The sequence below is a fragment of the Hakea prostrata genome, chromosome 7, assembly GCF_041222555.1.
Source record: "Hakea prostrata isolate BN-2017 chromosome 7, UWA_Hpros_2, whole genome shotgun sequence".
NCBI classification, from domain to species: domain Eukaryota; kingdom Viridiplantae; phylum Streptophyta; class Magnoliopsida; order Proteales; family Proteaceae; genus Hakea; species Hakea prostrata.
Genome location: NC_142606.1, coordinates 11,217,048 through 11,230,392, shown reverse-complemented (window position 1 = coordinate 11,230,392; position 13,345 = coordinate 11,217,048). Strand labels below are relative to the sequence as shown.

The 13,345-nt window shown below is 37.6% G+C and overlaps 2 protein-coding genes across 4 annotated transcripts; both read left to right on the top strand.

Moving 5' to 3' along the window:
- The first annotated feature begins 896 nt into the window (after positions 1-896).
- LOC149009748 (Alg9-like mannosyltransferase family) lies at positions 897-7,431 on the top strand. Of its 3 annotated transcripts, none has more exons than XM_089161114.1 (10): positions 897-1,097; positions 1,368-1,608; positions 1,732-1,849; positions 2,665-2,769; positions 2,907-3,190; positions 5,606-5,887; positions 6,114-6,315; positions 6,531-6,682; positions 6,860-7,022; positions 7,105-7,431. In XM_089161114.1, the coding sequence occupies exons 2-10, from the start codon at positions 1,376-1,378 to the stop codon at positions 7,183-7,185; spliced, it is 1,620 nt and encodes a 539-aa protein (XP_089017240.1). In that variant the 5' UTR covers positions 897-1,097; positions 1,368-1,375; the 3' UTR covers positions 7,186-7,431. The 3 variants fall into 3 exon arrangements, with proteins under 3 accessions (XP_089017240.1, XP_089017239.1, XP_089017241.1); XM_089161113.1 differs by lacking the exon at positions 897-1,097 and adding an exon at positions 1,105-1,267; XM_089161115.1 differs by lacking the exons at positions 897-1,097; positions 6,860-7,022; positions 7,105-7,431 and adding an exon at positions 1,105-1,267 and having other exon boundaries at positions 6,527-6,623.
- Positions 7,432-8,667: 1,236 nt separating this feature from the next.
- NPQ4 (Chlorophyll A-B binding family protein) lies at positions 8,668-11,409 on the top strand. The gene is made up of 4 exons (XM_089161117.1): positions 8,668-8,979; positions 9,052-9,171; positions 10,670-10,913; positions 11,028-11,409. The coding sequence occupies exons 1-4, from the start codon at positions 8,761-8,763 to the stop codon at positions 11,273-11,275; spliced, it is 831 nt and encodes a 276-aa protein (XP_089017243.1). The 5' UTR covers positions 8,668-8,760; the 3' UTR covers positions 11,276-11,409.
- The last annotated feature ends 1,936 nt before the right edge of the window (positions 11,410-13,345 follow it).

Here is a 13,345-nt window from a genome sequence, read left to right as displayed (position 1 = left end):
GATTATTATGGATATTCGACATAGGTTCTCAGATATACCTGTTTAGGTTCTTGATAATCCTTAGAATTGGTCTTTCTTTGAGAAGTGGAGGTTATTGTTAACTAATGCTTTCCTATTTTAAACTCAATTAAGTGGAAACTGTTGGATGTTGGATGGTTATGTGTCGAATGTGATGGTTCCCTCAAACAAGGCTTAGATGATTACGGCTATTTGGGTCGGAATTATAAAGGCAATGTCCTATTTGCAGTGGTAGGTGCAATGGAAGGGAATCAAAATCTTATGATGAAACTCATGGTCATTTCAAAAGGCCTTGAGATGGCAAGGCGACATGGGACCAGAAGAATAAATATCCACCTCAACTCTAGTGAAGCTGTCAAAATTATCTTGGGTGCTCACAAATGTCCCTAATATTTTAGAGGTCTTGTGGCAGAGATAAATTGCCAAAAAGAGAGCTTTACTGATTCTATTTTTTCATACTACTATTGGGAGTGTAACATGCAATAGACTTCTTGGCTGGTTTACTAAACTCTAATGATGAAATGCAGTTTGATTCAAAGGTCTTCCTTCACCGTTGATGGTCATAGTCTGTAGTGATGCTAATCACTTTTCAATTGTTTTTTTTTTTTTGAGACTAAAAAGAAAAAGAAAAAGAAAAAAGCAGAGAATGAAGAAAACCCAAATTTAATTTTTAGATTTTTTTTTTTTTGGTACTGGTGCTTTTTTTAATATTAGAAATTTGATACTGTCTGCACGGGTCGAACCACGACTTCTCCACTGAAAAGTATGGATCTTTACCGCTTATCTTTTATAACTTTTATTAAATTATTAAATTCTTATAATGTTTGTCCGGATCTGAGTTCATCTGGGTCACTTGCGCGAGGATCAGAGTTGTCAATTAGACCGTTTGGTTTCTCTCACGCGGTTCACTCACCCATCCTAGGGTTCGTAATCTATTTCATTTGGGAGGGAAAATCGAAGTTCTGGTGGATTCATCTGCTGTCATCTCCGCTTGGTGAATTCCTCTTTCTTTCTATTCAGATCGCCAGATCCATACTTGTGACGCTGTGGAACTATTCAGGAAAAAATATCTTTGCTGGGTAAACTTCGAATCTTCTTTGTTGTTCCACATTGTTTCTCCCTCTCTCTTTATCACTTAATTCTCTCTCTTTTCTGACTTGCAAAAGATCAAGTCGTTAAGATTTGAGGTTTGGGTACCTTGAAGGGTCCTAATCACTAGAGTTTTAAACTTCAGTTTCCATATATTAGGGTAATGCTTGGTTGGTAACGATCAAATTTATCATTTCTAATCATCAGTTTCATATGCAAAGTCTGTTTTGAAGGTTTTTCTGTTTAATGCTTGCTTTCAGAGACGACGATGAGGCGGAGACTCAATACTGATAGTGTGCTGACTCAAGATCAAACTGGAAACTCTTGTTCTACAAAAGCAGAAGCCCATCATACGTCAACATCTGATTTGTTTTCTTCGTCAAAGAGAGTTTTATTGATTTGCCTGGCTTTCCGTTTGGCAAATTCATTGCTGGTGCAGACCTATTTTAACCCAGATGAGCACTGGCAAGCTTTGGAAGTCGCTCATCGCTTAGTATTCGGGTAACCTGGATGCTCAAGATATGTAATTTATTTTATTTTACTTTTTTATCGTGTTAGCTTAGTCATGTCTTTTTGTATTAATTAATTCATTTATTTGTTTGGGTTTGTCGAATTCAATCTCAGATATGGCCATTTAACGTGGGAATGGAAGAAGGGAATTCGTAGTTATCTGCACCCGATGATTTTTGTGCCTCTCTATAAAGCTCTTGCCTTCTTTCATCTTGATACACCCTGGTTGATGGTAAGTAGTTATCTCATTTCATTTGAATTTTTTTTTTTTGAAACTTGCTGAAACTTGGGTGGCTTTAGGTGTTTTATGTTGATGTTCTTTGCAAAGAAAGTCTGACAGTTTTTATGCTATTTGTTGGTTGAACTTGAAAGATAAATGCTGTCTTTGCCACTTTTACAGCTCAACGTATTCCACAACCCTCCGCCGGCCCGCCAACAGATTGTTAAGAGTAAAGAAGGAATATACTGTATTGATAGTTGAAAGTTACTGTTCTAATAGTTAAGAAGGAATATAAATGTTTGCTACCTTATAATGTCGTTCTTGGGTTGCTGGACCAAGATGTGGACCTAATTCATCATTAAATACTTGTTTCTCCTGAGCAGTCTAGATTATGATGTTGTCGTTGAGTAGTTGGCCGCTGTTTGCAGAGTGGAAGGACAATCCTATGCCAAAGTAGAATGTTCCTACTAATTTGTTCTTGCACAAATACAAAATTGCATTTTATTTTTCTATGTTGAAGAGTTTGTCATAATGATTGGGCTTCCATTTTTGTCATTTTGGGCATACTCAGTAGCACCTTGATTTCTATATGTTGCTGATGAATTGAATTAAGAGGTATTACTGAGAACCAAGTCAGTGGGCGATTTTACTTGAAAAACATATAGAACCCTTTCCCCAGTTAGCTTTTATATTTCTTTCAATCCTCATTACTGTTATTGGGGTATTCTGACATATTTTTACGCACTCTTTCCCAAATGATTTTGTTGTGCCATTCTTTCTGAAGAATCACTAAGGTCTTGTATCATTTCCATTTTTTCGGTTTTCAGATGAAGGCTCCACGTATGCTGCAGTCCTTATTTTCCTCGGTTGGTGACCTCTACTTGTATGAGCTTTCCCGTATCATTTTTGGTGATCGTGTTGCACGGTGGACTGTATCCTTTGATTATGTACTCCGTTAATTTAGCAAGGAGCATTACTGCATTGAAGAAGAGATTTTACTCTAGCCCCTCCCCCCTTTTTCCTGTTGGATATATTGATAAAGCTAATGGTGTACTTAATTCTGAAATAGCTGTTTTCTCAGTTCACCAACTGGTTTATGTTTTTCTGTTTCACTCGAACCTTATCGAATAGCTTGGAAGCAGTCCTTACAATCATGAGCCTATACTATTGGCCTTGTTTCAAGAGTTCTGACCAAGTTTCTGTTGCTTCAAGAAAGTATGCTTTGGCCATAGCAGCACTAGCTTGTGCTCTTCGACCAACAAGTGCCATCATATGGTTGTATGTTGGCCTTTTGGAGCTGGTTGAAACTCGCAATAAGCTGTCTTTCATATTTCTGGAGGTTGTCCCTATTGGGTAGGTAACAATGCTGTGTTAGAAAATTGATGATCTTCATAAACTTAGTTTGAGAAAATTTTCATCTTCATTGTGCAAATGTGGTTGTCAGTGTTTGTTCTTTGGATGTTGAGTTTATGACTCTTATCTGATTTAGAATAAAGTAGGAATTATTTTAATTATCATCTTTCTAACAGTGACTTGAAAGCTTAAACTTAACCACAGTCATGAATTGAATCCTTAAGGCATAGTTGACGGTGAATTTGATTCTTTGGGTTCTTAATGTAAAAAGTCATCATGGAATGTGCACTTTAGAAGCAGAACCTGTTTGCTGCTGTATTACTATCTTGTCATACTTTTACTTCATCTAGTTATTCCGGCATTACTATTTGATTTTGGTATGTTCTTGAAGTCACTCTCGAGTGCGAGAGGCAGTTATTTCACAAATTTTAGAACTTGGGTAAAACCTTCCTTCTTTCTCTTGAACAGAAAAGTTAGAATTTATTAGATATACTAATGTAATGATGTGACAGTAAAGTTTGAATTTATTAGACATACTAGGTATTGATATACTTGAGTGCTTAACAGCTGTCATAAAGTAGTCACCGAATTTATATTTGCAGTTGGAAAGTATAACCAACATGAATAAAAGTTGCATTCTTCTAGTATGTCTGATCCAGTGTTTTTCTTTTTGGAGCCCGGGGGGTGAGGGTGGGGGAGGGAGGGGGGTTGAGGGTGTGGGGTTGTTGTGGGAGAGGGACTTGAGGTGAAAAGTGGAAAATTTCCACTAATAGGAAGAGAAACCAAAAAATGGAGAATGTACATGCTGGTTACAACACCCCTGCCTCAATTTAGATTATTCAAATAACACCTCACTGAGAGGCTTTCATCTTTTGTTCCATATTAAAACCTAAATCTTTTCTTCTAGCAGTCGCTGGCTTTCGTGGTCTATTGAAGCCCCTTAATATGCAAATCTGGTCCTATACTGTTGTACTTTCCAAATCTTTTCTTCTCTGTACCAAACCAAAAGTGTCATGTATTGTTTAGCATCGAGTCACAACATCATGGTATGATATCTTAATTGAAGCCATTTGCTACTGTTTGATGCAGCATAAATCCTGTTTTTTAAAGTCAATCTGTCGGGTGCTTGTGAATGGCTTGGTGATAAAAGATATGATTTCAACAAAGATTTATCAAAGCAAGAGGTGCATGGAAAGCACAGGGCTAGGTGTTTCACTAACGATACTTAATTGCAGTTTCAGGGAAATATACATGATAGGTTTCAGGCGCTTGAAAATAATGTGTAATTCACTTGAGATTACGTCCAATAGACTAAGACTAGGATACAAAGGAAAAATAAAATGAGAACTGTAAAAAATTATAATAAATAAAGAGATAAGAGAAGACTAAGAATTTCTACTACTAAGTGTGAAACAGAGCGTTGTTGGGCGTAGAGCATGTTCCATTTTGGTAAGATTTTCAGAATACAAAATAAGAGTCAAAAGACCAGCTAAATTTATATTTTTAAGTTTCTTTTCCTTCACTCTCTTCACAAATGTACAATAGGAAAATGTCAACATTGAAAGGTTGCACCATATTTTTTTCATTCCCCATTGAATGTCTTTAGGTAGATATGTTAAAAGCAAATTTTTTGGCCTAGATGTACTCAGACCTTTCTACTGTGCTGTTGCTATTATAGTTTTTCATGTGTTCAGCGACAAAAGATCAAAAACTTCTGTTGTGTGAGCCTGTGAGGCCCATCTAAAAGCACAAATGGATCAGAATGATTGATATCCCAATGTATGCTTTTATTTTTCCATTTGGATGGTCTAGAATCATCTGAATATCATTTCAGAAAGTTCTGGAGAGCAACACTAACATAGACGATGAGATCATTCTGATCATTTCTTTTTAACATAATTTTAATGTCGCTCAACTCATGTATAGGTCCTGATCCTTTGAATGTTCTAGACATGGCATATTATTAGTACCCTAGACCAGAGTACAGGTCCAGCAGCCCAGCCTTGTTACTCCCTTAAAATGGTGAGGAGTTAGTGACAAGTAGATTACAAACAGGGAAGATTACAAATCTTCAAGTAATTTACATATAATTGATTAGCAAGATAACAGAGAAAGTGTCCTGTTCGACCGGATCCACAAGGTTCAAGACAGGTATTATGCTTTTGTTTGCTTAGTGAAGCCAACTACAAAATGTTCCAAGTTGCAAAATGCAAACATAGGTGGCTGCCCTTTTTAAGCAGTGTAGCCCAATGTAAGGAGGCTCACATTTTAAGAACATTTTTTCAACTATTGTGATGCTGAAGTGCATATGAAAGGATATCGCGGTGGTAGGTCATTTCATTCATTAGCTGATCATTGCGTTGGCTATTTCAGTTTGTCATTTGTCTATCTTACACCATTATAATTTTGGATCAGGTTCTTGGTGCTAACCCTCACATGTGTATTGGATCGCTTGATGTATGGATCATGGATCTTGGTTCCTCTTAATTTTCTAAAGTTTAACTTTCTCTGTTCGGGTGGGGACTATTATGGGACACACAAGTGGCACTGGTACTTCACTCAGGGCTTTCCTGTCATGCTCTTCTCATTTGTGCCATTTACTTTAGCTGGCATCTTTCAATCTAAAGAATGGAAGCTTTCTGGCCTGATTGCATGGGTTTTGGGACTTTATAGTGTGCTCGGTCACAAAGAATTCAGGTACCTTTATATGAGCTTCAATCAAGTGATGTTCATCTATGTCGCAAATATATCCTTTAACCTAACACCTCCTCCCCCCATCCTCCTCCCTCTTCTTTGTTTCTTTCTTTTGAGAAGTGATTTATCCGTGTACTTGAAGTTCTATGCAAGTATATCCTTCAATCAAGGATACAGTTCTTTAGGTTTTATTTCATGGTTTCTTCTTCTGATTAAATCTGAATTGCAGGTTTGTTCTTCCTGTGCTTCCGCTTGCTTTGATGTTTTCTGGATATTCATTAGCTGCAATGGAAGATCCTAATTCTTCAGATGGTAAAAAGAAAAGACCATTGAATTTCCATGTTAAATGCCCTTCAAGAATGCAGATGGCTGTCATTTTTCTTCTTGCAACTAATCTGCCGATGGCTTTATACATGAGTTTGGTTCATCAGGTGGGTATTTGGTTTGGTTGGTATAGACCTGATTTCTTATTGTTTCTCAATGTGACTTAACGCACTTCCATCTTCTATCTTCCTTTTGCCCTGGAAAGAAGATGAGGTACAAGCCCATGAGATTAAGCAATATAATTGCTCAACTATGAAGTCAACTTTTGATTTTCTTATACATTTCTTTTAGTTGATTCTTACTTTACTAATGTGCCAGACAGAGAGGAAGTGAAGATGTTATGAATTTTTTATCTAAAGAGGCGCTTGACGGGAGAGTGAAGAGAGTCCTTTTCTTAGTGCCCTGTCATGCCACGCCTTACTACTCTAGTCTACATCACAACCTTCCCATGCGTTTCTTAGATTGCTCTCCAGGGTGAGGACAAGGGTATTTTATCCTAGTTTATTATTCTCTGGTTCTATAAGCTCTGATGTCTATGGTACTATTCATGCTTGTTCTATTGATACACCGTGTTGTAAGGCTGCGGAGGAGAACTGCAAACCAACACACACAAAATATCTCTGATGTTGCTGTTGGCATGTATTATCACAGGGCAGAGGAGGGAGTTTTAGATGAGTCAGACCAGTTTATGATGGATCCGGTTCAGTTTATGGCTAATATGGAAAAGAATTGGACTTTGCCCAGTCACATAGTATTATTTGATCCGGAAGAAAGAAATCTGAGAGAATTTCTAATTTCACATTCTTTTAGAGAGGTACAATGCCTAGTTTGTTTGCATCAATTTCAGTAATGGTAACTTTTTTGACTATTCTTGATTTTTCTTCCTGCGCTTGCAGATTAGGAGGTTCTTTCATGCACACTTCAAGGTGGACCGTGATCTTCAGTCATCAGTAGTTGTTTATGCTCTGGCAGGATGATAACTTCATGACAGTTTCATGGTGTTGTGAGCTAAGTTCTCATCATCTGACCTAGTTAAATCTCAACCTGAGATATCCCAAAATTTTCTGTTCCTTTTTTGCTCCATTTGATATGTCATAGTTAGAACTTTAACCTGTGATGAATGTACAAGATACTTGTCCTTGTGACATGTTATTGACTGCGAATGCTTATGTGTGGCTGTTGTATCATGGGAGCATGGTTGTCAAGGCGTCTCTTGAGCATCACCCAGGCATTCTGGCGATTCTTGTGGTCAAGTTGTTCTGGTGTTGCCTTGGTTTTCTATTGTCTTGTTTTGCGTTATCGCCTTGACAACTATGATTTCGAGTATGCACGACAAACACTGCCTTAATGTAGTTGATGTTAGGCTTCTGCAAGAAAGAATACGTATGCAAACTGCTTTCTTGCCCCGTCCCCATTCCTTGAAAGAGCTCTACTTGGGTGTCGTGTACTGTCGAGATTGAAACGAGGGTCAAGATTTCGATCTTGACCGCTTGTTTCGCACTAGTATTCAACGCAACTTTTGTGAAACGATGATCGAAAGTGAAATCTCGATCTTAGTTTCGATCTCAATCGTACGCAACATGATACTGCGCATTTAATGCGTTTGGGATCTTGTATGATTGATGTATTCCATTAAAGCTTGAAGGAAAATTCTATAAGACTGTCACTCTACCAGCTATCATGTATGGTGTAGAGTGTTGGATTATTGAAAAGAATCATACAGATGAATTCAGCATAGCAAAAATGAGGATGCTAAGATGGATGGGTGACAATACTATGAAGGATAAGATAAGGAATGATCATATTAGAATTGATTTGGAAGTTGTTTCCATAAGTGATAAGCTTAAAAAAAGTTGTTTGAAGTGGTACGACCATGTTTAACAGAGACTTATAAATACCCTGGTGTGGAGAAGTGATATAATACAGATTGAAAGAACTAGAAGTGCTTGGGGTAGACCTATAACCTTTAGAGAAGTAGTGAGAAATGATATGCATAACTTAGGTCTTGTATCTATCATAGCCTCAAATATAACTGATTGGAAGACTATATAATTCATGTACCTAACCCTATTTAGTTGGGACAAGATTTATTACTTATTGTTGTTGTACTCAAGCGATTTCATCCTTGAACACCTGGACGGTGCATTTCCCATACGTTGAGATCCTAGTTATTCCATTTGGATGTGAAGATCCGAAAATGACAACATTAGAAAGAAACAGTACCTCCAAAAAGCAAGGAACAATGTATCCAAAAAGATGTCCTTTTGTCCAATCCCCTCACAGCCACAAAACTGACTCACAGCTGCCTTGGTTTACACCAAACAGGTTGATTGCTTTCGGATCTCACATCAAACGGCACATAATGACCACAAAAAAATCCATAGCAAGATCACAAAAGTGCAAGAGAGACGTGGTCACTCTATTCACCCATCGAAGCTCACTCACCCTATCCTCATCTCTCACATTTTACCCATCAGCATTTCTTAGAAACGTTGAAGGAAAATTAGACAGAACCCAGAAAGCTTCTCTTCTTAGCTGAAGCTAACACCACCATGGCGCAAACCACTATGTTAATGTCTGGTGTCACTGGTCGAGTAGTTGATTTTAAGAGAGAGCCTTCACTACAGTTGCAAATCCAAAGACTTCGCTCTCAGCAGTTCTCTAATCTCTTGCTCTCTTCAATTAATCCTTCATCTTCATCATCTTCTTCTTCTGCGACAAAAACTATTATTGCTCTCTTCAAATCAAAAACCAAGGCACCAGCTAAGAAGGTAAGGTTTATTTCTCAGAAAAGCGTTTATATAATGGTTTTCATACTGATATAATTCTGGGTTTTTGTGTAGGATCTAAAGCCAAAGCCAACGCCAAAGGTTGAAGACGGTTTATTTGGAACCTCAGGTGGTATTGGGTTTACTAAAGAGAATGAGCTATTTGTGGGTCGTGTTGCCATGATCGGCTTCGCCGTGAGTAGTCTTTTTATATCTTCTTCTTCTTCATACAGATGGCCTGTTAACTGATTAGTTTAATTGAAGCCCTAATGTCACCGGAAAATTCGTTTCTTGAGGGGTTCTCAGAACGTTAGAGGTAGGAGACGCCTGTAAATATGGATTTTTAATTCAGCTTCGTTAGGACAGTGAGAATATAATAAAATAATATAATTTGGATAGAGTAAGGTATTTGGTTCGTGGGGAAGGAAAAAAAGAAAAAAATCTCCCAATGAGTGACAGATTCAACCATGTGTACGGTTCAACTTCATGTGCATCAGTGTGCTGCCAACGATCGAGATTTCATCTTGCTTTCAATCACCTACGAGATGGACGGTTGAGATCGAAATTTCTTCGCCGTTGGTAGTAGGTGCTGCGCAGCATTGAAGTCTACCCCCAACATGTAATGTTCTAATCCAAGAGCACCGTGCTTGGCTATCTCAGGTTGAGGTTTTTCTGGTAAAGCTCAAGCACAGGACCGGGAGTGGGATCTTGATAACCCTATCTTAACCTTCATTCTACCACACATTCGAAAGTTAGACTCGGCTTATTCTAAACACTACAAGTTAAGTCCCTCCAGGAATGTATGGTGACGAGGTGAGGCAAGCGTGGTAGAAAAACTAGACTTGGGCGGGCAATGTGTTTATAATTGGTTGGTTTTTATTTTCCTCCAAATCATTTATTGGAGCCATGGTTGTCAGAACATCCACCTAGGCGACTCTTTATTGCCTTGCTTGGTGTCACATTAGTTTTTGTTGCCTTCTATCGCTTAGGGCAATTTCATGAGGAAGAACATTTGATTCTATGAAGTTTTTTTAATTTCCTTGGGATGGAGTAGTAGTTCTCCACAATCATGTTTTGACATGGGAACATATAATTGTTTAGTGTTCTTTTTCTCCACGAGAATGTTTGGAAAATTTTCATCCGGCAATGTAGTCTACAATTGAGAGTCTGGATCATCTCCCCATCAGAGGTGCACTCTGTGCTCTCCAACGGCTTTACAACCACATACTATGGTGGGCCCTCAAGATTAGGTGGTGAGATTTTTTTAAAAATGTTTTATTGTTTTTTGCTTGTGGGCCACACCGTAATGTGTGGTTGTAAAGCTGTCGGGGAGCACAGAGTGCACCCCCGACGGGGAGATGATATGGACTCTACAATTGAGGCTAGCTCCCTCATGAATCTGTTTCTCCTTCCCAAACATTTCACATGTATCCATTTACGTGAAGAATCTCTCTACTCTACAAAAACAGTAAAATCTCATACAAAAGCAATGTGCTTTTATGTATATTTATATATAGGGATTCCTTAAATACAACCAATTGCTTGCTAGAAATGGTGGCTTTAGAAACAGAAAACTTCCTTACTAAAACATAAAAGGATTTTAACAGGATCTGAGCAGCTTTTCCATTGTGGGTTTCCTTCTGTTAATTATGCATGGAATTCATATTGTTAATGTCTCAACATTAATTTGCAGGCATCCTTGTTGGGAGAAGGAATTACAGGGAAGGGAATTCTAGCACAACTGAACCTAGAAACTGGAGTTCCTATTTATGAAGCTGAGCCACTTCTGCTCTTCTTCATCCTTTTCACCCTTCTTGGTGCAATTGGAGCATTAGGTGATCGAGGCAGATTTGTTGATGACCCTCCCACTGGACTTGATAAGGCTGTGATTCCACCAGGAAAAGGTTTCAGATCAGCTATAGGCCTTAATGAACAAGGTATAAACAACAACAACAACAAAACTATTTTTTCCCCCTCTGCTTGATAGAACTGGATTATATCATAATCTCTGCAAAAAATAATTATAAGATTTGTTTCTCTTGTGTAATAAGGTCCTCTATTCGGATTTACAAAGGCGAACGAGCTCTTCGTCGGGAGATTAGCTCAGTTGGGATTTGCTTTCTCTTTAATTGGAGAAATTATCACAGGAAAGGGGGCTTTAGCACAGTTGAACATTGAGACAGGAGTCCCTATCAATGAACTTGAACCACTAGTGTTGTTCAATGTTGCCTTTTTCCTCTTTGCTGCATTGAATCCTGGCACTGGTAAGTTTTTCTTGACAGATGCAGATGAAGAGTAAGAATATTTTGGGTTAAGTTTGTGATCATGATGATGAAGGGGACAATTCAAATTCTGGTGTTGTTTTGTAAAAGAAATACATTAATCAGATTGTAATTGTCGCAGTAGCTATGAATTCTCCTATTTTCCATTGCAGTCCAAGGAGATTTGGTTTATATTTCTTTTAACATTTGGTTCAGCATTAAAAGATGGCAAATAGGGTTCTCCAAGATGTTTATCCAACAATAGAAGGAATCAGATTAAGGAGCCAATCATAAAATGTGTACTTGTTGGGAACCATCCTCATGCATCTATATAACACCAAACGCCTTTGATTATTGATTCTTAATGATTAGGCTTAAACCTTAAGTTTTAAATAAGTTTTGTTCTTCTTTTCTTCTTTAAAAATTCGAAATGAGTACTGATGTAGTGACGTATAATTGCATTTGAAAGACGGTCAAGTCGGTTGCCTGACTTTGACCTTTAATTACAAAATAATTGATTATACTTAATTTAATATTATTACTTTATTTATGTAAAATAATCTACAATGGGATAAGGTCAAATCATGCCTAGTCAAACATATGCTGGTCCTAGTCAAGTACTCAATTCAAGAACATTCCTAATTCTAATTAGAGTCACTTAAGCTAATCTTTTTATGTTTTTAGGGTTAAAATTTTGAGCCTAAATCCTGTTTGGGTTTAAGAAAACCGGATCACCTCCTTGTCGGGGATGGCATTGTGTTTTCTTAAGACTTATTAATCACATAACAATAGTAGGACTTACCTCTAAATACTATTAAAATGAACTAGAGATATGATCTCCAATGGGTCCTACATGGATCACATCTCTTTTGTGTTGTTGAATAATGTTAAGAAACATATTATTCTTTCGTGACAACAAGGTAAATTAAACTCAGATTGCCAATGCAGCATTGGTAGAGTGGTAGAAATCCATGCTTCTCAGTGGAGAGGTCGTGGGTTAGACCCTTGCAGACGGCGTCTCCCTGATGATGTAATCAAGGTGCGCGCAAGCTGACTCGAATGAACCTCAGCTTCAAAAAAAAAAAAAAAAAAAAACTAGACTTAGATTGAGGCAGGTTTTGGCTACTAAGGCTAAACTTGTATTAAGTCAAAATTAGGAATAATGAGCTCTTCATCAAAGTTAGGTTGGGCAAGGGTTTTAAACCAGCCTAGTGCAACCTGACCAAATCCTACCCTGACTTATTTTGATTTTTCAAATTCTTTCATACATTTAACCCATGCCCACCTCAAATCCGCCAACCCATCCCTTCTTTTTCTGCTTGGCCAGTTCAGGGATCAGTATATCCCTAGCACACAAATTATGATTTTGTTTTTGCTCCGATCAGGAACAGTGTATAATTTTATATTTTACTTTAGCAGCTTTAAGTTCTTTTTTGTTTTTTTTGGTAAATTGAACTTTAATTAGAAGGAGGACAAGAAAAAGCCAAGACATCCTGATTACAAGCTTCAAGAAGCCAAGGAGAGAATGAATTTTGCTAGGTTAGTGCTGCTGATGTGGTGTCTGGTATAGATGGTCACCTAGTCTACATTAAATTTTAACCGCTCAAAGCATGGTATGGTTCGTCTCAAGAAAAAATCATGCTCGAAAAATAATGTTACTAAAGGTGAGGTGATCCTAATACAAAATCATGATCAAAATGAGGACTAGCCCAACTTAATCCAAGATACGGGTTAAAGGTTGGAATTCCTCTAAGTCACCAAGGATCTTGCTTGAATAGTGCGTCCTGATGTGGTGGTGTTTATAGTACCACTATTGGACGCACCGCCAAGTAAATTATATTAAATTCAAGCCGCTCAAAATATAATTTGATTTGTTTATATAAAAATTGATTTTTTTCTTCTTCTAAGTTTGATTATATGTGTACATAGTGTTTTGAACAAATAAGATTTAGTGAAATATACGTGATATTCATCTAAACAGTGGACACCATAAGTCAAACACATCCATAAGCTTCAGTAAATGCACATAACACGTTTAGCCAAAAATACAAAAAATGCAGTTGTTGGATCGAAATCTTGATCGAGATCTTGATTGAGATTTTGATTTC